This window comes from Cololabis saira, chromosome 22 (genome assembly GCF_033807715.1).
Source record: "Cololabis saira isolate AMF1-May2022 chromosome 22, fColSai1.1, whole genome shotgun sequence".
Lineage (NCBI taxonomy): Eukaryota > Metazoa > Chordata > Actinopteri > Beloniformes > Belonidae > Cololabis > Cololabis saira.
The window spans coordinates 9,701,856-9,728,348 of NC_084608.1; the positions used below are offsets into that span (position 1 = coordinate 9,701,856).

At 42.4% G+C, this 26,493-nt stretch overlaps 2 protein-coding genes across 2 annotated transcripts in view; one reads left to right on the forward strand and one right to left on the reverse strand.

The window, feature by feature from the left end:
• The window catches only part of abca4a (ATP-binding cassette, sub-family A (ABC1), member 4a), a 40,384-nt gene extending 29,393 nt beyond the window's left edge, over nt 1-10,991 (forward strand). Inside the window, exons 31-51 of the mRNA XM_061713939.1 lie at nt 6-104; nt 197-386; nt 528-622; nt 937-969; nt 1,159-1,264; nt 1,383-1,457; nt 1,533-1,702; nt 2,903-3,080; nt 3,194-3,309; nt 4,854-5,001; nt 5,091-5,214; nt 5,359-5,488; nt 5,644-5,764; nt 6,991-7,053; nt 7,164-7,270; nt 7,502-7,643; nt 7,820-7,954; nt 8,806-8,909; nt 9,018-9,110; nt 9,193-9,442; nt 10,078-10,991. Coding sequence (XP_061569923.1) covers nt 6-104; nt 197-386; nt 528-622; nt 937-969; nt 1,159-1,264; nt 1,383-1,457; nt 1,533-1,702; nt 2,903-3,080; nt 3,194-3,309; nt 4,854-5,001; nt 5,091-5,214; nt 5,359-5,488; nt 5,644-5,764; nt 6,991-7,053; nt 7,164-7,270; nt 7,502-7,643; nt 7,820-7,954; nt 8,806-8,909; nt 9,018-9,110; nt 9,193-9,442; nt 10,078-10,197 — 2,599 coding nt within the window. The 3' untranslated portion in view covers nt 10,198-10,991. The remainder of the gene's footprint in view (nt 1-5; nt 105-196; nt 387-527; nt 623-936; nt 970-1,158; nt 1,265-1,382; nt 1,458-1,532; nt 1,703-2,902; nt 3,081-3,193; nt 3,310-4,853; nt 5,002-5,090; nt 5,215-5,358; nt 5,489-5,643; nt 5,765-6,990; nt 7,054-7,163; nt 7,271-7,501; nt 7,644-7,819; nt 7,955-8,805; nt 8,910-9,017; nt 9,111-9,192; nt 9,443-10,077) is intronic.
• A 1,936-nt stretch (nt 10,992-12,927) lies between these two features.
• tecrl2a (trans-2,3-enoyl-CoA reductase-like 2a) lies at nt 12,928-25,925 on the reverse strand. The gene is made up of 13 exons (XM_061713398.1): nt 25,902-25,925; nt 21,984-22,034; nt 21,798-21,849; nt 21,186-21,230; nt 15,994-16,097; nt 15,802-15,917; nt 15,025-15,130; nt 14,735-14,807; nt 13,764-13,807; nt 13,633-13,690; nt 13,288-13,376; nt 13,152-13,197; nt 12,928-13,055 (listed from the first exon to the last, which is right to left on the reverse strand). The coding sequence occupies exons 1-13, from the start codon at nt 25,923-25,925 to the stop codon at nt 12,928-12,930; spliced, it is 936 nt and encodes a 311-aa protein (XP_061569382.1).
• Between the last annotated feature and the right edge of the window lie 568 nt (nt 25,926-26,493).

Consider the following 26,493-nt stretch of genomic DNA (forward strand, 5'->3'; position numbering starts at 1 on the left):
TGCAGCAATGAGCATCCCATGGATGCTCAGATGAGATACTTTGCGGAGGTGTTGTTGGATAAGCCGGGTTTTGGGACTCGCTGTATGGTGGACGAACCGCTGGAGTAAGGAACCTTCAAAGATGGGACCTTTTTCTTTCACTTTCTTCACTGGAATATTAAGTTTGACAGCATGGGTCCATGTCTTCCCCTCACAGAGATTTCCCTTGCAACAACATCACCACTGAGTGGGAGATGCCTCTGGTCAACCCTGCCCTGATAGAAATGCTGGAGGGGCCAGAGTGGGACTCGCTCAGGCCGTCTCCTGAGTGTCAGTGCAGCACGCCCAAGAAGCTCACCATGCTCCCCGTGTGTCCCGAGGGAGCCGGAGGCCTGCCGCCTCCGCAGGTAGTCCGCTTAACTGATGCTGTACCAGAGCACGATATGCACAGAAAAGCTGAAAATGTTATCGCCGGAATAAAATAATTGAATCCATAACTGGAACCACTTTTTCTTCTGTCTCATATAAAACACATGCTCGTTTGCCAGAGGATCCAGTCAACAGGAGATGTGCTGATGGACCTCACTGGCAGAAACATCTCTGACTACCTGGTGAAGACCTACCCTCGCCTGATCAGAACCAGGTACTGGATATCTGCTACATTTCAAAAGGAATAAGTGACAAAAAGAAAAATAGGGCTGAACATAATATAAAATATTCTGCACTGACTCTTGTTCTATATTAATGTAAACGTGACCCTGTGCATTAATTTAAAAAAATGTAATATCTGATATAACGACAAAAGGAAAGTTGTTGGCAAAATATCCCAAATTCTAGCTCAAGAGAAAATTGCGAGTTATACTTGTTTTATTATTATCATTTTATTTTATTCTTTGGTTTTTGCATTTCAGCATGTGAAAAGATTAAAACATGATTCTCTTGTGATTTGTCTCTCAGCTTGAAGAGCAAATACTGGGTGAATGAGCAAAGGTATTTTTTAAATATCCATCCCACTTATATCACAAGAATATCACATTTATGTCTGGATGTGGAGTCTCATGTTTGAAGCGTGTATTTGCTGGTGTAGTTCTCCCCCTAGTGGTGAGGTTGGTGTAATGCAGTTACAGTGTTACAGGGGAGTCATGCAGTTGTTCCAAGGCGTTTGTCTGTGCTTGGCAGGTATGGAGGTATATCAGTCGGGGGACGGCTCCCTGCGTTAGAGGTGGAGCCGAAGACCATTCAGGATGTAGCGGTTCAGCTGGGGCGGCTTCTCAACGTTACTGGGGTGAGGCTTTGCTGTCAACCATGTGTGGTTGTTTGTACAACTGTCTTTTCCTGCACACTGTTTTATTTTTTTGTCAGCTCCATTAAACTCTTAATCTGTTGCAATGGGCCGATTTCAGGGCGAATACTGCAAACAAACATACAAGGACGTGGGGACGTTCCTTAGGTACATGGAAACTCCAAACAATGTCAAGGTTAGTTCAGTACAGCTCATTATATGGATGACTGGGTAAAGCACATCTGTGCTCATCACTCACTACTTTTCCCAGGTGTGGTATAACAATAAAGGTTGGCATGCCATGGTATCTTTCATGAATGTGGCCAACAACGCCATCCTGCGTGCAAACCTGCCCAGGGGAGCCAATCTGGCCGAGTATGGAATCACCGCCATCAACCATCCTCTGAACCTGACCAAAGAGCAGCTCTCTGAGATCACCGTGTGAGTGACCGGCAGCCCCACACACCATGTCCCCACACCTGTGTTTTTTTTTTTTTTGTCTTTTTCAAGTTACGCAGAGAGGAAAGAGAAAAAAAAATAATAATAATAAAAATAAAAAATGATAGTAACAATCATAACATAACTACCTGGGGGAGATGTCATATTTTGCCATTCTTTTCTTTCCCTTCTTTAAGGGCATGGCTGGGATTTGACCTTAAATGTAGACCTTTTTTGCCACTTTTGAGCAAAATCCCTTCCTCTAATTCTCAGACAAAAAGTCAATTTTTCCATTGCGTATATTTCTTCAACAATGTCGAGCCATTGTCTCAGTCCTGGGGGAATCGCTTCTCATCCAGAGTCTTGTCAGGGCCTTCTTAGCTGCAACAGTCAATATTTTGAAGAGGTAGATGTCTCTCTTTCCAATTACTCCAACAGGCATAAGTCCCAGATATACAGTCCTTGGGTCTTTAGGTATTCTTAGATTTAGAATTTCCTCCATTGTTTGGACAACATTATGCCAGAATAATTGTATTTTTGGACATGCCCAAAAGATATGAGAGTGATTGGCTACTACATGATCACACCCTCGCCAACAATTCTGTTGTTGTGTTTGTTTAGTCTTAATGTGTGGAGTGATAAAAAAGCGTAATTCTCGCCATCTTCTCGAACTAGTTGAAGATTGCTGTGTTGCACATGGAAAGCCAATCACTCTTCTCACTTGTTCTCATTTTGATTTGATATACAATGAATTTCTTCCATTACTTTTTTGGAGACAGCTATACAGTTTTGATACAGTCTTTGAGGGGGTTGTTTTATATGCACCCATCAAAAATACAATCATGTCATTAATCTCCGCTGATAAGTACCTATTCACTTCCTTGTCATAAAAGTTACGTAGCTGTAAATAACGGTACAGATCTCTGTTTTCAAGTTTAAACTCCCGTTTGAGTTTATCAAAGGTCTTAAACGTTTTTCCTTCCACAAGTGTACATATTGCTATTATGCCCCTCTCTGACCACCTAATAAATGTGTCATCTAATAACTTGGGGCCAAAGTCGGGCCCACACCCGTTTTTAATAATCCAGTCAGGTTTTTTTTAGGAATGACGACAAAGATTAATGCTCAATGCTGGAAAATCAGGAAGTAAAGCTTTAACCTCACCTTATGGAAATGTCTCCCGTGTCTGTGTGCTTCCCCCAGCCTGACCACCTCGGTGGACGCAGTGGTGGCCATCTGCGTCATCTTCGCCATGTCCTTCGTCCCCGCCAGCTTCGTCCTGTACCTCATCCAGGAGCGGGTCACTCAGGCCAAACACCTGCAGTTTGTCAGCGGCGTCAGTCCACTGGTGTACTGGATGGCCAACTTCCTCTGGGACATGGTACGGTGGCGCGGCTACTTATTAGAGCATGTCTTCCCCTGATGAGCCACTCTAATCTGGGGCGTATAATAATAGCTTTTACAAGGGCAGGTGTGTTCTGTGACATCCTGCAGGTCAATTACTCCATCAGTGCAGCGTTGGTGGTGAAGATTTTCCTCTTCTTTGATAAGAAGTGCTACACGTCTCCGACCAACCTGCAGCCACTTATTGCCCTGCTAATGCTTTACGGGTGAGTTGTCATTATAGTTTATTGCTCTAACTCTACATTTTTTTTTTTTAAATGATTAGTTAATTTTCTATAATAGTTAAAAATTGATGATACTAAAAGCATCTCTAATGATTTTACAAATGTGAATTCAAATGTGTATTCTGCTGCAAGGTAATGTGTATAAATGTCACACTTAAAACCTATTTATATTATATATATTATATTTAAATTGATCTCTCGCCCTTTAAAAAGGGCAACAAAATAGGTACAATGTAGATGTGTTTTCTGAAATGCAACAAATGCCTAACTAAGTTTTTTTTCAATGAGTTCATCTTGTGGGACATTTTTTTTTCAAATCCTTGAGAGTTTTACGCGGCTTAGCAGGTGACGTGTTTACGAAACATTTAATCACAGGAGGAGCCCAAGCTCTGGTTCAACCAAGAACGGGGAATGTTGTTTTTTCTCAGAAACGAACCAAATAAAAATGATCTGCAACCTGTGTAAACCTTCAAGAGTGCTCATAAAAACCTGTCTGAAGTTTTCAAAACGGCAAGGACAAAAAAAAAAAATCAATTCATCAGTGGTATGAAGAGAGAGGAAGTCAAATGTGAGGCCTGGAAGAACGTGATGTGTCGGTGAATCATGACGAATAGCATCCTTAAACAGGAACGTGGTTGAGTTGGTGTCTCACGGCTGTGGAGAAGAAAACTGGTCAGGGTTTAGGAAACTCTGAAGTCCTAAAAGACAGTGACTGGTTTTGCACTCAATAACCCTTTTAAAACCCGAATATTGGCAATAACCCAAATTTGCACGGCCATGTAAACACCAATAACCCCTTTGAATAACCGGGATTTGCTCATATTCCGGTTTTTAAAAACCCGAATATGAGCCCTGGGTTATTCCTTTTAAAACCCAAATATTTGGTCATGTAAACGCCAAACGGAATATCCCCATCAAACGGAACAGGAATTTGTTTTCTGCACATGCTCTGTTCACAAGGAATCCTGGTCTTTTGAGTCCAGGAAGTTCTTATAAACACGGCGAAACGCAAGACCACGCCACACTTTTGGAGTGAGGAGGAGACTAATCACTTCATAAATGTAATGAAGGATATGAACATTTCTGCATTTGTAGACGGTAGAAAGTACGGGATAGACAGATTTACAAGAAGGTGAGCGAAAAGTTGCGCGAAGCAGCATTTGTTTTGAATTTGGATACAGGAAGAAGAAGCGGAAATGACGCTAATTGCGTCATCACGTTCTCCGCGCGTCGCTAGTTTGATCGAGATATCTCGAATGATTAATTACCATGTAAACAGAATATTCCGAATGTTTCAGTAACCGGAATATTAGCAATAACCCGAATTTTGACTGCATGTAAACGTAGTCATAGTTTCCCTTAACAGTAACATGCAGGGAGCACTTCTGTCTTGAGCTGATTCTGAACAGAATGTGTCACAATAAGCTGCCTCTAATTCACCACATGGACCATCCGTCCATTATCTGTGAAATGTCGCTGCAGCCGCGTACTTGACTCATTCTCTTGTTCATCTGCGTCTCTTCCAGCTGGTCTGTGACTCCGATGATGTACCCCATGTCTTACGTGTTCAGTGTCCCGAGCACAGCGTACGTCTCCCTGTCATGTATCAATCTGTTCATCGGCATCAACAGCAGTGCCATCACCTTCATCCTCGACCTCTTTGAAGGCACCTCGGTAAGTTCAAGAAGCCTGAACTTCTGGGCTCTGTTTTCTGTCCGTCCTCCTTTTCACAGTGCTGTTGTTTTTATGGGATTTCCGACCAGGCGCTGTTCAGATTCAACCAGCTGTTAAAGGCGGTGCTGCACATCTTCCCCCATTACTGCCTGGGCCGAGGTCTCATAGACATGGCCATGAACCAGGCCGTGACTGATGTCTACACTCGCTTTGGTGAGTCCAATTCCTCACAGCCTGAGGCAGCAGAAGCAACTCACAATATCAAAACCTGGCAAAAGTAGAGCATATTAATCATAAACATGCAATGAGGAGTGAATGCAGGGTTAACCGCTGCTCTGTTTTCACATACGTCTTCAGGGCAGGAGTACAGTCCAGATCCCTACCACTGGAACTTCATTGGGAAGAACTTGTTCTGCATGGCTGTCGAAGGATTTGTCTACTTCGTCCTCAACATTATCTTCCAGTACAGCTTCTTCCTGGATCAGTGGCAAGTTCTCCAGAGCTTAATAACACAGACCAGCCAGGGGTCGGCAGCCCCGGTCCTCGGGTGTAAAACCTGCAGGACCAGGGATGACGACCTCCGGTCTAAGACTTGATGAGACGGAGAGTTGAAGTGATAATTGGGGGTTTCTCCACCTGCAGGGTTCCAGATCGCCCAAAGCCTCATATTTCGGAGGAAGATGTGGATGTGGCGGAGGAAAGAACGCGAATCCAGCGGAGCGAAAAAACAAGTGACATTTTACGCATAAAAGACCTGTCCAAGGTTGAGAAGCTTTCTTCCTTAAGCCGGGCAGACACTGTGCGATTGTCGGCTCGTTTTGAACCGATTTTCCAGTCGTGCGACTATTTTTTGGATCCGCCAGATTTCAACCCAATCGTTGATCGTGCCTCGTGCAGGAAACGTGGGTTAACGACGAGAGATTAGCACCTCACGACGAGAGATTAACACCTCACGACGAGAGATTAACACCTCACGACGAGCTCCCGATCACGAATCGTATGCTCAAAAGAAAATCGAACGTGTTTGAAATCCTGGTCGCTCGTGAAGGAATCGCACAGTTGAAGCAGCTACGACCCGATTGGACTCATCCTTTCACAGAGAGCATGCGCAATCTCTGATGTCACATCAAAAACTATTATTTGTAGTTTAAAGGAGCATGAGGCTCCTTTTAAGAAATGAGACTCTCTAGCGCCACCCTTCGCCAAGACGGCCGCCGAGGGTACTGCAGCCAACAGTGAAGCCGGCACGGGAGAACGGGGAGAACGCGCATGCAGCGTCATGTGACGTCACATCCGCCGCCCAGCGCGGGAAATTCGGAGTCCGAATTGCAGCACATTTTGCAGCACACAGCCTGTTCAAGGCAAGGGACAGATACACTAGAGGGCTCATCCTTTTTGGTTTGGAACGCTTCATCTGACATTACTAGAAAACTTAAAACGTATACACATTTTTTTCATAAATCCTGCCTCAATCCTGCCTCATGCTCCTTTAAAGTGTTGCAAATTCACATTACAAATCATGTTTTAATAGCAGAAAAAAAAACAGCATTTCCCACGTCTGCCCAACCAATTCCTTGTCCAATCACGACATTGTCAAATCTTTTTTCATTTACCGTCACACAGAATGGCACAAATTGCCAAGGCAGCGCGTTTGTTTTTGCTGAGCATCTTCGGTGTCTCCCACTTCCGGGTTCCTCCTCTTCCACTTCTTTTTGACGTTGCAGTTCCAGTAACAGAAGTCCAACGTGAGGATTATGAACGTATAGTGTGAGCAGACGGGTCACATCAGAGCATCGGGTCATACAGTATGAGACTCGTGGGCTGCAAACTTTTGAACTCAGCGATCTAGTGGTGCAGTTTGAGATGAGGCTGAATCAAACGATTTAAAATGTCGCACAGTGTATGCCCAGCTTTAGAGTTTACACTTCAAACATAGTTCACGTTAGAACGAGATCTGAGTCTCAGCTTGTTCTCGTCTCTCCCTGGCAGACGTATGCAGGAACAATCATCCCTGCTGTGGACCGAATCTGTGTCGGGGTGTCACCCGGAGAGGTTGGTTAGGTTTCCGCCGACGGGATTTTAAACCGTTTCACTGCAGAGTCAAAGACGCTGTGAAGTTCATTGTCTGTGTGTCTTTCTCTTCTCATCGTTGTCATCTGCAGTGTTTCGGTCTTTTGGGCGTTAACGGAGCAGGAAAGACCACCACATTTAAGATGTTGACAGGAGACATACATGTGACTTCAGGAGACGCCTCCATCGCGGGTCACAGGTTCGTTTTATAATAGTCCACCTGTTTAGAATTAGAGGAAGTCTTTAAATTAGTTTTTGGTTTAAAATCCTATTAAACATCACACATCTGTCATTTTAATAAGAACACCAAGACCTGAATTACTGTAGCTTAGAGATATTAAGTATTAATGCTCTTATCAAAGATGGTGGCTGTAAATCAGGCGTTTGGTTTCGGCTGACGTCGACTTCTCTTGATGTGTCGTTCTTGCAGCATCTTGACCAGTATCCTGGACGTCCACCAGAACATGGGTTACTGCCCACAGTTTGACGCCATAGATGAGCTGCTAACAGGCAGAGAGCACCTGCATCTTTACGCCCGCCTCCGCGGAGTCCCAGAGTCTGAGATCAGCAAGGTGACAACCAGTTTTTCAACACAGCAATAAAAAGACAGATTACATTGAGGTCTGGAACTTAAAAGTGGATTACAAGTTATCTGATTATCGCTGGCGTTAAGTCTTTCAACAAGTGCTGGCGGTGGATGGTTTGACGGGTGGATGGAAGCTAACGGCAGGCATGTTTCCCACATTAGGTAGCAGAATGGGCCATCCAGAAGCTGGGCCTGTCAGAATACGCAGGTCAAAGTGCAGGGACCTTCAGCGGAGGCAACAGGAGGAAACTCTCCACCGCCATTGCCATGATAGGTTGTCCTGCTCTGGTGCTGCTGGTGAGAACAATGCTTTCTTATTCCATTGCTATGTTTGGATTGGTGGTTGCAGTACTCGAGTTGTAAAAAAAAAATCAGGGGGGATGGTGGATTTTATCATATGGGGACAGATAATTTGTGCTGATTACAAATAATATAATATATTACAAATAATAGCACTGACCAAAACACCTGCAGAAATACTGCAGGAATGACATAGGAGCAGTTAAATGCAGCCTTCTGTAAGCTTTAAATATCCACTGGGCTTACATCAAATACATCAAAACACAACAATAAAAAACAGTTTTCTGAACTTATCAATATGACTCTGTCCTTCACAGGATAAGTAAAATGGATCACTGCAAAAACTCACAATCTTAACAAGAATATTGTCGTATTTCTAGTTAAAATGTCTCATTTTAGTTAAAAAAATCTCATTACACTTAAAACAAGACTCATCTCTGGAAAAAACAACAATTTTCACCTGTTTCAAGTAGATTTTCACTTGAAATAAGTAGAAAAATCTGCCAGTGGAACAAGATTTTTTTGCTTGTAATAAGAAGATAAATCTTGTCCCACTGGCAGATTTTCCTACTTATTTCAAATGAAAATGTACTTGAAACAGGTGAAAATTGTCAAATAAGTTATTTTTCTGGTGATGACTCTTGAAATAGCAGTAAAACCACATTCATTGATGAAATGACATAAGGGATGGAAAGGGGGATGGCAGTTTTATAGGGGGGATGATTTGGACCGTTTTTATTTCAGGGGGGATGCCATCCCCCCTCATCCCCCCTCAACTCCAGTACTGGGTGGTTGTGAATGAAGCTCTCACTTGTGGGAAGGGTCAAATATCTCTCCTGTCTCTGCAGGATGAGCCAACCACAGGTATGGACCCGCTGTCCAGACGCTTCCTGTGGAACTCCATAATGAGCGTTATTCAGGACGGACGAGCCGTCGTCCTCACATCACACAGGTACACTGCAGAGGCCATTAACGCCCCCTAATATAGAGCATGTATGGATGCGTAGCTGCATTTATAGATTTGATTGCTCTAATATTGTCCCTACTTTGATTTCCGCAGCATGGAGGAGTGCGAGGCGTTGTGCACCCGCTTAGCCATTATGGTCAATGGCTCCTTTAAGTGTCTGGGAACCATTCAACATCTCAAATACACGTTGGTCATTTCACTTCTCCTCCCGTCAATGGTAACGTTGTGAAAATACTCCAAAAACGACAACCATTCTGTTCTGATCCAGGTTTGGCGACGGCTACGTGGTTACCATGAAGATCAGGGCGGCTAAGCCCGGCTGCGCTCCGGACCTGAATCCTGCCGAAGCCTTCATGGAGGGCACCTTCCCCGGCTGCATCCAGCGGGAGAAACACTACAACACCCTGCAGTACAAGATCTCCTCCTCCTCTCTGGCCCGCATCTTTCAGATGGTCCTGGCCAACAAGGACAAGCTCAACATCGAGGACTACTCGGTGTCACAGACCACTCTGGACCAGGTCCGCTCTCTTTTCCCTCACATTTATGTCATGCTTCGAGCAAACATCACTACATTGTTTTTTTTTTGTTTTTGTTTTTTTTTAATATCTTTTTATTTCACAATTCACATTTTCACATTCACGATTTCTATTCTACCCACATTCCTACCCTCTCCATAATTACCCTAGGGAAAAAAAAAACAAAACAACAAAAAAAATATAAAAAAAAAAAATCAAAAAATATATATAATGGCAGCAACAGGCATATCAAACTATATATATATCCATACAAACATACAAACATACATACATATAAGGCACAAGTTCGAAAATAGAGATACTCATTGTCCCCTTTGGAAAAATTCTCCAGTTTTGAAAATAATGGAAACCAAAATTATTGAAAAATAAGACCACGGTTGTATTTTTCCAAAGTTAATTTTTCCAACGGTAAAAAAACTGAAATTTGATCCAAAAAAAACTTGAAAGTTGGAGGGGAATCATCTTTCCAAAGTAAAAGTATGTGATCATAATTAATATCATGCTTTTTTTCCGGTCTAACTGAAGATCCAGTGTGTCATTTAATAAATACAAATTGGAGTTTACTCAAAATTAATTTGTAATACATTGTTTGTTTCGATCTCCTCGTGTCCCTGCAGGTGTTTGTGAATTTTGCCAAGCAACAGTCGAGGGAGGACGACGCCATCGTGCTGCATCCGAAAGCTGCCGGGGCGCAGCGCTATATCGACTCCATGCCCATCAAGTCTTTCAGGAAGTGAAGGCACCTCAGGGTTTTCACTGCTCTGTGGATTTGTCTCCACAACACAGACGGCTCTCTCTCCGCAGAATGACTGGTGTCGTCATCTCCCAGAGACGGCGGTGCCTGAATGGGCTCTGGACGTGACGGCCGCTGGTGTCGGACGCGTGCTCCACCTCACAATGAAGCACCTGTAGTTGTCAGACTGAACTCGGATAGACGTCGGCCTATTAGGACTCGCTCTTCTTTGCTTTTCCAACAACAGGGTTAGTGAGCTTTACATTTGGAAAGTGTGGAGCATTTATGTGCCTGCTGTACGTCCCACTTCCTGCTCACCCAGTAGGCCTTGTGAACCAAGAGAAGCAAACATTTAGCAATAAGAAAAGGACGGTGGCTTTCAGCGATGACGCATCACAGAGGGTTACAAGAACGCATAGGTGCTCTGTATTCTTTGCTTCAGATGCCAAGCAAGATTGAGTTTATTTGCCTTTTTAAACATGTAACAAACAAAAAAAAGCACTCAGACGCATAATTTTAGCACTTTATTGATCAGAAGCATCACAGTTTGTACCAAGACGTTTGGTAGTATTGTAGTGCAATACGTCCGACAGTTATTACAAAACCTCTCTGCTGCTGTCCCACTCATCTCAAATCACAGGGATATTTTTGTTTCTACAGTTTGTTCTGTTTCATATCTGCATTTGATCCTGCATGTGTAACTTTCCTAATCTGCCTGCATCACACCAGCAACGATGTAATGAAAAGTAATGTTTATATAACAAGTATAATTTTAAATAAAATTATTTTTTTTGTGTAGGATGGGGGTCTTTATTTAGATAACACCACTTTTAAATAATTCAACCTGAGATTAGACAAGATGGGCTGCAGACTCGCAGCAGTTACTAGCTCTCTGGTAAGGCATCTACACTTTGAGCACATTTTCAGTTTCCATGTGAAGAAATCTATCAGAGTAGAAAACAGGAATACTTGTATGATTAAATGTCTGCTTTATCAGCATCTTCCTGAGGGCTCAAAAGCGATCTTGCACTCTTAAAGCGATGCAGTAGGTATTTTAAACTTGCAAGTACGCTTCTACTGGCACTTTATTATGATGAAAGTATGTTGTTGTTTATAACTTAGCTAAACCTGAGAATGAGTACAAATGAAAAGCCATCAGGCCAGCCTGCGGTGGAAATGACTTGCTGGTTTGAAACTGGGCTCCTAGAAATGCTGCATTTCCCAGTCTTCAGCCGAGTTGTTAAAGGTGGAGTAGGTGATCTTTAAGCCTATAAAGACCATTTCCATCCATACAAAATATAATTTCAGCACTAACAAACTCAGTGAGCCCCAGAAACCTGGCACCAGTGACCGGCTGCTCAGACCAAAGCCAGGACTCCAGAGCTCCCGGCGGTAAAACCCTCACCACTCTGAGTTAATAGTCAAAGGGGGACAGAAACAATTTAATTTTTTACGACTCGACTCTGAAATCTCTTGTCTTTTGTGTTTCAAAATCACAAGTTGTCTCCTGGTGCAAAACTCCACCTGGTTCTTGCTGGGTCAGAACCAAACTGATTACACCGTCTCTTGCCACAGTTTGTGACTACATCCTCTTAGATGGGGAACTAACCATTCATGTCATATTTCTATCAGAAAAGGGAGTTTATGTTGTAATTACTGTGTGCTACAGGATTTCCAGCCTAGAGCAGCACACGACGTAGGAACACTGCATGTCTAGTACAGACTTGCTTTTGCAATAGGAATGGGTGATATTTTACCGTTCACGATATACCGTCCAAAGAATTCCCCACGGTAAGAATTTGTCATCTCGCAGTAAAAACGATAAAAAGAAAGAAAAAAAGAAAGATATGAGCCAGAAAGAAAGAAAGATATGAGCAAGAAAGAAAAATATGAGCAAGAAAGAAAGAAAGAAAGAAAGAAAAAAAAAGAATCCGGTTGATGACGTTTTTATGTAACAAACATGGCGGATCTGAGAGCGAGGAGCTTGAGTCATTCCAGTTTTGCAGTACAGGTGTAACTCATTTAATTGGTTATTCATTAATTCAATTTAATTGGTGTAGTTTAGTAGTATTTAGTATCTTTTAGAGCAGTGTTTTGGGGGCTCCAAAGACTTATTTATATTTATAGACTAGATTTATAGTTAAAAAGGTGGAGTTGAAATGGTATTTTTTTTATCGTCATTTTTATCGTTATCGGGATAAATGCCAGAAATTATCGTGATAAATTTTTTAGTCCATACCGCCCATCCCTATTTTGCAACCCACTTTTTTCTTCTGATTTCTTGGTCACTGAGCTGTCCGGGTAAAGTCCCTCTACCTGCTGGCCTGCAACACCATCAACATACACGTCATCGCCATGGAAACAAACAGTTTCCACAGAAACAATCTTCTTTGCATATCCATCTCAAACACTTATTTAAGGATTTCATTGAAAAAAAAGCTTTGCGAGATGATCACCTACTCCACCTTTAAGGTGCAGAATACAAGAAATCAGTAAAAATGTTACCTAAGCACTTAATATCTGTTTAAATGTGGAAATCTTGAAACTACAAGAAAAAATTAAACTCTCTTAAGACTGAAAAAGACTATAAATATTCCCAGCCATGTTTAAAGGCTCAGTTACAGTACTTTATCACGTTATTGCTTTTGTTCTGTTTTTGTCCAGTTGATTCAATAGTACAACTAACATTGCATAGTGCCGGGCTCCGTGCATGCGGCTCGTGCTCGAGCTGCCGTCAGAGAACCAGGGGGATGATGGCCACGCGGAGGCCGGGGTAGTCCCTGAACTCCCTGGTGTAGGCCCTGTGCTTCCCTCTGGCCCAGATGGTCATCTGAACGAACCCCATGAAGGTGTACACGGCCACTGCAACATAAAGCACACAGCAGCCGCCGCAGTCACCACCTCCCCGCGCTCGGCCGCGTCAGCGGTGAAGTGACATCATATGGTGCTAACTAGTACCTGGCAGACACTGGGTCATGACTGAAAAGCTCACCCAGGTTCCAACCTGCGGTGTTGTTCAAGAGTGCAGAGACAGGCACGTAAACACAAAATCCCTTGTCGTGGATATGATCGTACAAAACGCAGCAAAACTAACCTCATAAGTGTAATTTGGACAGGAAACAAAGAAAAACAGCCAGGTGAAGGGGTTCTTACTCGGCACCGGGAACCTCCTGCGTCTGGAACCTGCAGCAGATTCATGAAAGAAAAAAAGGGGATAGTTCTTTATGTCGCTCCTCTTTAAGTAATAAGCTTATAAAGATGGATTACGGCTTACTCAGACTTTTCTTTGGTAGCTCAATAAACCAAGCATACACCGATTAATCGAGTGATAAAACCTTGGCAAGTGAACGACTTTAACGCCCATCTGGTTGATGGATGGGATGACGGTGCAGTCTCTCATTATTTATGTAGGTAAAGGAAGATCGGCTCATCAACTCACCGTCTCCTCTGAGGTTACTGAGGCTCAAGTTGATGGAGAAATTGCCCATTTCACACATCTTAAAGAAAAAAAGAAATACAACTAAGAAATCTTGGTTTATGTTGGTGGAGAGATAGTAAGAGTGCACGTACCGCAAATATGAGCAGTGCATAGCTGATTTGGAGATCTCCATAAGCTGCAAAGAGAAAAGATGTCCCACTGATACGTGTCTTTTCTCCATTTGTGAACAAAGTCCCAGTTACAGTCGTGAATGCAGGAAGTAGTGCCTTTTTCAGTTGGAAGGTTTTTATGCATCATCGAGAAATTTAGGAACAAAAATCAATTGGCTCTTACCAGGTCTTAAAAGTATCTGTATAGAAACGCTGATGTGCAGCAACAAATGTTATATTACACTGTGTCATGATTAATTTAACACAAAGCAAGCCAAATTTAACCAGTCTGATTCTTGCTGCTTCCGTAGAAATGAAAACGGGGCGTAGATGCCAGCAGCAGCTGAGTGCTGCTGATCAAATACTCCTGATTAACTGGCCGTCAGCAGACGTGGCCGGCTCCAGAAAAGCGGACGTTTGGGTTGCCACGGGCAAGTTCAGTCTTCTCCTGTCACACGTTTGAAACCATGTGTCAAAAATGCTGTTCAGCACGCTGGTGGAGGTGTGACCTTTTGGGCTTGTTTTGCAGCCACTGAGCTGTCTGTAGGCTATACGTCTCTGCATAGGAAGGTGTTTCACGGTCTTAAGAAAGTGTGACTGAATGAAAGTCTGCAAACCTCGATGAGATGAGAAAATGTAAAATCAAAGGTTGACAGTGACGGCAGAGATGTGTAATGTCATACAGGAAAGGATGAGTTCAAGTACTTCTTTTCTTGCGTTATCGCTGTTCATTTGATTCCGAGTAAGACCTGGTGAGGACCGAATGATTTCTTATCATGTCCTGACACATAAAACATTAAAGCAAAAGCTGTAAAGAGAATAAAGTATTGAAAAGGAGGTTCACTTTCTTTTTAAATTGGTGCTGGCTTCCTAGATGAGAGGAAGACAAAACAACGATGAAAACTAGAAAAGAAACCTTGAACATGTGAGTGTGTCTGGCACGTTTGACTTACATGGAGGAGTATAAAGAGGGTGGTTGATGTAGTACGCTAACCACGCTGAGAAACCCCAGTAATAGGCACAATTCTGAAAAAAAAGACAAGAAACACTGAAATTAATGTTTTTTTGTGATAATTGTTCATAGTTTTCACACCAAAGGTCTGTAAAAGGATGGTGGACAGCTTGAGTGCGCTAGTGATTTATTGTACATAATGGACTTGCCCTCATAAATAACGAAATAACCGAAAGGACACCTCACAAGAGCAAGGAGATTGGAAAAGGGTTGATCCTGCCACGTCCTCACCTTGACTATTGTCCTGAGAGGCATCGTCCCATGAGAGAAACGGTGCACAAAAATAGTCTCTATCAACCTCTTCATGTAGTGGAAGGTGTGACACACGCAGGCCAGTCTGGTGGGAGGAAGTGGGATAAAGTCAGAGTCAGAGAGTCAGACTTTAACGAAACATGCCTTTAAATCTGAGAGGAAGAAGACTGAATGAGTGGTCTGGTACACCTGTAACCTGGTCACCCAGCTAGGTTGGTGCAGCTGCAGATCTACACTAAACGATGCTACACTAGACACAATTGATTGGAATGATTAACTGCATGAATAACTGAACGCGTGATGAATATGGAATAGAGTATTGATAGTGCGTGAAATGGAGACACTAAAAGTAAATACCTTACAGATTCAGTTATTTAAAATCTCCTGCACTTGGAAACATAAAGACCCTTTGTCATAAATTGAGACCTTGATACAAATAAATGAGTGAACGAAGCCAAACGTCATGGCGGCAAACGGGGCAGATTTTTCAGAGAACAAGTACATTTTCAGCGTGGTTGACTGACATGAGCTGATCACTCAACCTGGTTTGATATGACTGGCACAGACTTCTTCCTAAATACATGTAATTACATATGTACTGAGGTATTACTCCAGCGACGATGATGAAGAAGAAAAAAGTGAATTCATCCTGACAATAAATCAATCTCGTACTCAATAAAGCGAATTGGAAGTGCCTTCGTCGACAGGAGTGTGTCATCACTTGTGCTGCGGCGGATGTTTTGGTTTTCTGCTTACGTGACGACGGGGTGGGGGCTGGAGGTAAAGGCATCTCTGTGAGAGTAAATGCACGGCACTCGGAAGTAGAAGAGGAGGTAAACGAGAAGGCTCCCGATGTACTCTGCAAAGAACACCTGCAAACACGAGACATGAGATCTTGGCTTCATCACGTGCTGATCCGGTGTTTGAATCTCAGTGAGGGCATCTCACCGTGGTCCAGCCTAACTGAGGACCGAGGTCTTTGAAGTACATGGTGGCGGTGGTCCCAACGGGTAGATTCTGCAAGATTTCATCATCTCTCAGGGATTTTCCCTCTGAAATTTAAGACAAAATTTTTTGAAAATACTCACAGTTTACCAGAGGTGTCAAGTAACGAAGTACAAATACTTCGTTACCTTACTTAAGTAGAAATTTTGGTTATCTATACTTCACTAGAGTAATTATTTTTCAGACGACTTTTTACTTTTACTCCTTACATTTTCACACAATTATCTGTACTTTTTACTTCTTACATTTTAAAAACAGCCTCGTTACTCTACTTCATTTCGGCCTTTAAAAAAAAACTATCCAGTTAAATTGCTCCATCCGGATAGAGTGAATTTGGTTGTGGTTGTTTCAGATGTTCTTGTCCAGTTTTGTTCTTACATCCGTTCCCTCAGATTCCTGCAACTAAACTTGGATGTACATTCCAATAAAGGTTAGGATAAATGATAACATGCCTCTGAAGTTTGACTTTTTGCACCATTACAATACTTATAGGCAACTAGTCATCATATCTCCTGCTCTCTGAAACACATGTTAATGCTCAATAGTACACATATATGCTTCTTTAATATATTTGCATTATACAAAGATGCATTCATTTTCAATGGCTTTCAATGGCTTACATTACTTTTACTTTTTTTTTTTTTTTTTTTTTAATATTTTTTTTATCCCCGATTTTTTACCCATTTCATCACCCAGTGCTCATACCTAGACAGTCCTTGGCATTGTTCCCCTCTGCCAACCCAAGGAGGGCCCTACACTGAGCTCAGGTCTCCTTCTTAACCTGAGGAGTGATGGACCGCTTCTTTTCACCAGACAGGATGAGGTTTCTCCGGCCGAACGTAGCGCGTGGAAGGATCACGTTATTCCGGCCGGATCCTCCCCACCCCATCTGGCGCCCCGGTTGGCCAGAGGGGACATGTATAGCCCAGGACTGTGTGCATGTTTTTGTGAGGGTAGCTCACATTAGCTACCCAAGGGAACACGGGTAGAACATGCAAACTCCACACAGAAAGATCCTTTCTCCAACCCCACCCAGGGTGTGGGCACTGAAGTCATGGGAGAACTAACACGCACTTCAGCGCCCACAGCATCCCCGGCGGGAATCGAACCCAGGACCTTCTTGCTGTGAGACGGCTGCACTACCACCTGCCTGCTGTGCTGTTGCCGTCCCTGACCCACCAGTCTGGCCCTCGGCAGGAGGGTCCCCCCTGATGAGCCTGGTCCTGCTCAAGGTTTCTTCCCTCCTAAAGGGGAGTTTTTCCTTGCCGCTGTTTGGCTTAAGGTTTTTCTCCCACTATGGGAGTTTTTACCTGCCATTGTTTATGTAATAACTGCTCGGGGGTCATGTTCTGGGTATGGGTCTCTGTAAAGCGTCTAGAGACAACTCTGTTGTATTAGACGCTATATAAATAAAATTGAATTGAAAATTGAACTACCAGCTGCGCCACCGTGCCCCCGTAATTACTTTTACTTTTATACTTTAAGTAGTTTTGAAACCAGTACTTTTATACTTTTACTTGAGTAAAAAACTTGAGTTGATACTTCAACTTCTACAGGAGTATTTTTAAACTCTAGTATCTATACTTCTACCTGAGTAATGAATGTGAATACTGAAGACACCTCTGCAGTTTACACTATTCAACACTAAACTGCTGAACTCATGACACAGTATACAACTTTGGTGACATTTTGAAGCTCTCTGCAGAAGAGTCATTGCCAGAAACAATTTGCAACTGGCGAATAAACTGAAGTGACTTCTAAAACATTCATGACATAAGTAATTATCTTTGCTGCAGCAGCGGTGGGGGATAGAGCTCTGTATGAGACAACAGCCGTTGGCAAATTCCAGCGCCGCTATGAAGAGCGCTGCTGACCCTCAGGTCAGGGAACGTGGGAGTCGGCCAGTCAGTCAGCGGCGCTGCCTCCAACACGCAGTTCCACTTGTTATCACCCGTCAAAAGCACTGGGTGGAGTCGGTCTAAGCGGCTCTTGATTCAGAGGCAGGAAAGCAGTGTGCAAGAGAGCGAGGCAAAGCTGATATGTGCCATTCTACACAGCAAATCCTCTGACTCTGTGAGCAGTGTGGACTCAGGAATGAGGTGACGGGAGCAGCCCGCCAGCTTCAGAGGGAAGAAAAGCTTGGAGGTTAATACTGAACAACTCTAACCCCTGACATGATCCTCTGAGGTGGAGCAGAGCAGCAGCAGCCCAGTCAGGTGTGCATTGGTCGGAACGACGGAGCTGGGCACCGTTTTGCTCCGTTAAAGGTTTTTGAGACAGCAGTGACTTCAAACAGCCAAATATATGTTAATAGCAGAGGTGTCTTCAGTATTCACATTCATTACTCAGGTAGAAGTATAGATAGTAGAGTTTAAAAATACTCCTGTAGAAGTTGAAGTATCAACTAAAGTTTTTTACTCAAGTAAAAGTATAAAAGTACTGGTTTCAAAACTACTTAAAGTATAAAAGTAAAAGTAATGTAAGGGGGAAAAAAGCCATTACGGACAAAAGCCATTGGAAATGAATGCATCTTAGTATAATGCAAATATATTAAAGAACCATATATGTGTACTATTGAGCATTAACATGTGTTTCAGAGAGCAGGAGATATGATGACTAGTTGCCTATAAGTATTGTAATGGTGCAAAAAGTCAAACTTCAGAGGCATGTTATCATTTATCCTAACCTTTATTGGAATGTACATCCAAGTTTAGTTGCAGGAATCTGAGGGAACGGATGTAAGAAAAAAAAAACTGGACAAGAACATCTGAAACAACCACAACCAAATTCACTCTATCCGGATGGAGCAATTTAACTGGATAGTTTTTTTTTAAAGGCCAAAATGAAATAGAGTAACGAGGCTGTTTTTAAATTGTAAGGAGTAAAAAGTACAGATAATTGCGTGAAAATGTAAGGAGTAAAAGTAAAAAGTCCTCTGAAAAATAATTACTCCAGTGAAGTATAGATAACCAAAATTTCTACTTAAGTAAGGTAACAAAGTATTTGTACTTCGTTACTTGACACTTCTGGTTAATAGCAAAGAAAAACTGCCCTTTTGACTTCATTACTGTCATTGGACGCGATGGTTCTGGTGCGGCCTCGTCTCTGTACCTGAAGAGACAGATAATATGCTGCACTAATTAGATGAGGGCATTTTTAGAAAGTCTTCAGGGAAAACTGACCCAAATAGTTTTAGACCATTTTTTTTCAGTGTCATTTTTAGCAACATGGTGGAGCTCATAGTCCTATAGGACATGGGAAAAGAAATGAATATATAAAAGGAACAATGGCAGTGACTTTATGAAGAAGCAGTTGTTTATACGTTTCTTTTTCAACTACATAGGTTTCGTTATTCAGTATCTACATTAGATTTACTACATGTAATCTAAGCTCTCTCTTTTTACCTTAATTGCTTTTGTGCTTTCATATTTGTTGGAAATCGTTTGCAGCCAGTTCCTTCTTACGTCTTGGATTCATGAACACAGTTTTCAGTGACGCAGCCTCTTGCAGCTGTCGAGCTGCTGAGGGATCTACCCGCCTTTAGTCTGGCCTGCAGCTCAATAACTAAGAATCAGCTGAGCAAGTTGCAGATACACCATACGCCTGTGATGAAATGCTGTTTAATGACTTTTGCTGCATTAACATTAATCTGAACGCCCAGCATACTCCTGTAAATGCCTCTTGTAGCAACTCATAATGTAATAACTTAAAGGAGCTGTATGTAAGAGCAATAATAAAACGAATCATAAAATGACCCCGATATGTCAACAGACATTTAAAAATCATGTTCATTTCAAATACTTATGTCACTGACAACAGCACTCAAGCCAGGATATTCCAGTTTAAAAAGAGGAGTTGCAGCCCTCAACTGATGTTTATGTTGTCATTTTTTGTTTTGGCCTGAAGCTCCACCCTCCACCTATCTCCCAATCACCAAGTCAGTATTGTTTCTGAAGCTCCACCCTCCACCTATCTCCCAATCACCAAGTCAGTATTGTTTCTGAAGCTCCACCCTCCACCTATCTCCCAATCACCAAGTCAGTATTGTTTCTGAAGCTCCACCCTCCACCTATCTCCCAATCACCAAGTCAGTATTGTTTCTGAAGCTCCACCCTCCACCTATCTCCCAATCACCAAGTCAGTATTGTTTCTGAAGCTCCACCCTCCACCTATCTCCCAATCACCAAGTCAGTATTGTTTCTGAAGCTCCACCATCCACCTATCTCCCAATCACCAAGTCAGTATTGTTTCTGAAGCTCCACCCTCCACCTATCTCCCAATCACCAAGTCAGTATTGTTTCTGAAGCTCCACCCTCCACCTATCTCCCAATCACTAAGTCAGTATTGTTTCGGCATCCGGGTTGCCAGCTCGGCTCTAATTATGGCAGCCATGGCAGCCTACGTTCCTGCTGCATTCTGCAGCCTACCTGGCAACCTCTGGTCGGGGGGAGGAGGGGGAGGGTACACGCCGCTCAACAATATTTTGAAAGTGACTGCAGTACCAGTTTTGGCCATTTCTTACAGACGGCTCCTTTAAATGTAATAAAGGTTCATAATGTAGTAATCGGCTCATAATGTAATAAAATCATGAGTGCATAACGTAATAACGGCTTTGCGCATAATGTAATAATTTATTACATTATGAGCCTTACTGGCGCCGCTCATAAAGTAATAACAGCTCATAATGTAATAATGGCTCATATTGTGAGAAAACAGCTGCATTATCATAATTTTTACCTCTTAAAGGTGCAAATAAAGCAAACAGCATGGGTTTCAGTGCATTAGTAAACTGAATTAGTGAAACCAAGGATTATTTAATAGTAATTGCATTCTCACATTTTATTATGTAAGATGTATAAAGTTGAGCCACTAGGTGGGACCCATGTTAGTTATTTTGGGCCTTTGCGAATGCCATGCTAACTTCCACTGTCTGATTGTTGCAGGTAAGCAGTGCTATTTGTGAACTCCAAAGTTCAACAGCCCCTTCCAAATATTTTGGAAGTATATCGAATCGTAAGCAGCTAAAATGCACGGGACTAGAAGTCTAATCGCCTCCTCTACTCTTATATTAATGTTTTCTCTGCAAAATGTGTGGCACATAAAGTAGATGCATTAATTACAATATGGTTACTTACTTGGATCAAGTCTCAGTGCCTGTCTCGCTGGATACCAGTGAGGATCTGAGCAAATTAAACAAACACACACACATGCATTGAATCAGAATCAGGGGTTTGATCAGAGTTGGCATTGTGCACACAGTGTTTTGCTTCAGGCACTGTAATAATTGACCACAGTGGAATAATGTTGAGCTGCGCCACTCTGACAGATACTGGCAGCCTCGGGGTTGGCAAACGTTTAGTAGCAGTTCTGACAAGATACAAGCTTGTGACAGAAACCCCAGCTAGCTTCAGAGCAATAAATAAGCAATTGTTTTTAACATCATCTCTCTACGGAGGAGATTTAATACGAAGTGCAGCATGATTATTCGGTCTGAAGTAGAAGAAGTGTATTAATCATCATCTCTGTATCGTAACCACCTAAGAGCCAGCTCTCAATACAAGTTTAATGATGGATATAAAATATTACAATCATTTGTTTTTCATTGATGATGATGGTTGAGTTATGATCCTGCAGCTCCACCACAAGCTAACTGGAGTGTAATGAAATCATGACAATAGATGTGAAACTAAAACAACGTCAAACTGATTTAAATACACATCACAAAACTGAATTTGAAGCGCACTCACATGATTTGTAAAAAAGACTCTTTATGTCTCCGACTGTCGAGTGAGGCTCCACCTGAAAGGAGCACAAAGGGCATAACTTTGAAGTGTAAGCCCCGAGGGCTGCAGTCATTATGAAAGTCACGCTGTGCAGCTGAACTTTATCCAAACTACCGGTAGCAGAGTTTCAAACTGATTCTGCCAGCATACCTTATCTAAAAAGCAAAGCTGCTCCCTTGTGTTGGAATCCAGGACCTCCACCTGAAGAGGAATAAGAAGAGCGGCCTCTGAAAAGTCATGAGACAGTGTATGCAGAACATAGAAACTTGAGACTTTTGTCCTTTTTTAAGGACACTTCATCATAATCTGGCTATTATATTTGTTTTATATGAAAATCGAGCTCTAGTTCCTCTTATTTGCTTGCTTATAGTCTATTACCTGTTACCTGACCACATTATATACAGCCCAGGTGCCAAAGGCTGTCACATTCTGACCATCTATGATCCATATTAATTTCTCACTAGAATAAAAAAAAACAACAAAAAACACTTCTGCTGCCAGATGTCACCACTTTTCATAATAAAAGCGAGGACGCAGGTGCCTTTTTAGAGTAAGAAGAGTTGTGTTGCTCTCCCACACCCATTTTTTTCTCTATCTTAATTAGACCGTGTCAGTGGTGATGTACAACACGTTCAGGGAGGGTGCTGGTGTAGGCCTGCGATTCTGCCCTGAAAGCACTCCCATACTGTGCTGCTCAGCAGAGCTGTCCCAGCTAAATTGGTTCCTTTACTGGACAACGTAATAACCCACTAATGGATACCTACAGATTTGCTGAGTGCACAGTCAAAAAAGATTGAATGAGAATGAAGGAGAGCGGCACCGTCTCCTGTTTGCATAGTTACAAAGTGAACATTCAGTTAAGACAAGACTTCAGCCCAGTAGCATTGCCAGTACAGTGAGATTTTATACGTAAAAGCTTAGAAAAACACACAATTTCTAATATACAAAAATGATCAGCTTGCTCTGTATCAATACGCTTTGCAGCATCTGAGTACACAACAAGTTGATGTTTAAGTAAAGAGCATTCTCTCCCATCTTCTCAGGTGCATCCTTGATGCACACGCTGACGTGTCTGCGTGTCGTTGAAGAGAGAGGTTAGCATTGTTGTCGTGTGCTTTGTAAAGCAGTAAACCTGATTATCCCAGACCTCAGTGCTCTCTGGGACACAGCTGACATGACAAGACAAACAGGAAATGCTAAGATAAGAGAAGATAAACAAGCTAAACTAAGCTAAGCTAGGGAAGGCTAAGATAAAATAACCCAAGCTAAATTAAGCTAAGCTAAGGTAGAAAAGGCTCAGCTAAGATAAAGTAAAATAAGATAAGCAAAGCTAAGTTATGCTAAGCTAAGCTAGGAAAGGCTAAGATAAGATAAGATGATAAGATGAGATAAAACTTTCCCACAGGAAATTCTGGTGCCAGAGAATGCGGGAGAATATATGTACAATACCAAAAACTAAGTGTTAAAAAAACATGAAATGTAGCTACACATCCATCCATCCATCCATTATCTATACCCGCTTTACCCTTTGCAGGGTCACGGATCTGCTGGAGCCTATCCCAGCTCATTTCAGGTGAGAGACAGGTTCACCCTGGACAGGTCACCAGTCCATCGCAGGGACACATATAAGGGTCATTCTTCCAAACCGGTACATTTCCTGTCCCACTGATGTTTATAAGTGTATTTTATCCAATCTTTCACCAAAATCTATGTTTAACATCTCTCCTTATGCACAAAGATGTCCCCTTTAATACAGTATAAAACATATATAAATACTACATTTCTATCAGAAATTACGTGTCTTTTTTCCAGCTGACACAACCTATTTTTTCATGTCCCCCATAGCCTTCTATGAAAGTGTACTTGTGATATGGACAATATAATGGAGATAAAGAACATAAATGACCACATCAAAATGTACATCTGTCTGTGCTTTTTTGTTTGCAATATTTTTGTTCAAAATATATTTATGATTTTTCAGTAAAATCACAGTACGGTACTTAGTCCCCTAGTATTCGCTCAACTCCGTCCCACAAATCATTACCCCCCTCCCCTTCCCCGAAAATTGGACCAGTCCATATGAAATCATAAACAGGAAGTTGCATCATACAAGTCTTCAGACAACAGTCTTCAGACAAAAGGTAAGTGTGCTCTTTCATAACTTATTTCAGTGATAAACACACAACCAGACACACTCACAATCACACCTATGGGCAATTTAGAATCACCAATTAACCTAGTACGCATGTTTTTGGACTGTGGGAGGAAGCCGGAGTAACCGGAGAGAACCCACGCAAGCACGGGGAGAACATGCGAACTCCACATAGAAAGACCCCTGCCAAGGAGTCAAACCGGGAACCTTCTTGCTGTGAGGCAACAGTGCTAAACACCAAGCCACCATGCTGCCCTGATTTAAAATAAAAAAATTATAATAACTTGAACTTCAGTACGAAATAAAAATAAAACTGTGAAAACGGGTGCCAGGTATGTGTGTTAGGTCCTCCTTTTCATATTTCTAGTCTAGGGTAAACTCTAGATTTCAGTCTAAGGCCACGTTTCCACATAGCCGGATATTTACAAAAACGGATATTCCCCCTCTAAGTTTTGAAAAATACCATCATTTACACGAACCCGCATGAATATCTGTTAAGGTGCTATGAGCAGCCAGACCTACAGGGGGTAGTGTAACGAGAAGATAAAGTCATGCTAGCCAATCGGAATCCTGGAAAAAAAACATCAACAAATGACGCGAGTAACTTCCAGTTACTTCCAAGATGGACAAGAGTCTTTGGTTTGGAGTGACAGACAAGAAAATATTGACGGTGGCCAAACAAATTGTAAACGCAGGTCGCACACATGATGCTGGTTTCTGTCACATAATGTGACGTTCTGAAGCCTAAATGTCTGTTTCTCTCTGTTTACAAGCAAACGTGAAGACAGAGTTTTTGCAAATCTCCGCTTTGGGCGGAGTTTTCAGAACTGATCGTTCTTGGTGACTTTGAGCTTCGTTTCCGTGTAAACGAACGGCCAAAACGCATGAAAACACCACAGTTTTTGCTACGTGTAAACAGGGCCTCAGTGGTTGCATTTGGTTTATCTGGTACAGTGTTTCAGCTGTGGGGAATATTTCCTGAGTTAGGTTTGGCAGACTGTGATGGACTGGTGACCTGTCCAGGGTGTAACCCCTGCCTCTCGCCTGAAAATGAGCTGGGATAGACTCCAGCAGACCCCCGTGACCCTGCAAAGGATAAAGCGGGTATAGAAGATGGATGGATGGATGGATGGTTTGGCAGACTTTAACCCTTCTGACCTCAACCACAAAGCCCCCCAAAACTGTTCTGCATCCATAAAACTTGAGAAACAGGGTGCTGATGCTGAGGCTGGGGTAGGCCTGGTTGAAGGAAGAGGAAGATCAAACGCTCAGCACCATGTCAACGTCACGACCCATCAATGCAAACGTGTTGAACTATACTAAGCATTAAGATTGTAAACAACAATCTGTCTGGGAACAGCAATTATTTCTTTTAAATACAGGTTTTTGGACCTGTCAGATACTTTTTATATAAAAATTAATAGTATGAGTCATTATAAGTGCATGTTCTCATGAGATTATGCTTCAGAAAAGACACATCCTTCTTGTAAACCATATAAATATTTGTTAATTAATCTTGCAGTTTTGCTGTAACAGCTACTAAAGGCATGGCTCGCATCCCGAGCTGTAATTAGCTCCAGCTCATGGGCCTGCTGCACTTACAGCAAATTACTGCTGTACTTCTTCATTAGTGCTCACAGACCCCGCGAGACGCAGCTTAAGTCAAGAGGGAGACATCACAGCGACGGCTCCTGCTCTGAGTTTATCAGGCAGAAACTTGAACTTTAGAAAAACTTCCTGACATTTAAAAAACACAGCAGAAAACCAAATCATGCATTCAACCCTACGAAGGATTTGAAAAGTTCACCTGACCTCTTATTTCTCATGTAAATCCAAGAGCTTGAGAAACATAAAGTATTCTCAAGGTGACAGGGGAAACTCTTAGTTAATCAAGTGGCAGTAAAGTTTACACATACCTCGAAGAAGGTGGTCCGACTCATAGCGGTGGCCTGTGGTTGTAACCTCCTTGACAGGCCGGCTGAAAGAAAGAGCACAACCATCAGTTCAGCAGCTCAGACACTCCCTCCTCTTACACGCAGTGAAGAAGCTGCGCTTCTTTCCAGGACAATTCCTGGACTAAACCTTATTCTTTCCAGTCCTCCTCCCTCTCCCTCCCTCCCGTTCTCCCTCTCTCTCTGTTGCTCTCTCTTCCTTTCTCTCATCATTCAAGACAACCCAGATGGACTAGCTTGATGTCCACCAAGACCATTTCATTTTCCTCTACATGTGAGGACCACTGAACAAATAAATCATGAAAAGCAGAGTAAGAAAACAAACCCCCACGCTAATGACAACTATAGATGCCTTTTGTCAGTAGCGTCAATTCAGTGGAAGCTAAGGTATGGCAAGGTTACGAGTCACAGAACTTAACTAGAGTATCAATCAACACGTCCAGCAAATACTCATCACATAAGTCTGCTATGTAGCTTATCTGTGTGGTCAAGAAAATTGGAACTTTTTCAAATGCAGTCTCGGTCACTGCAAAAACTCAAAATCTTACCAGGAATA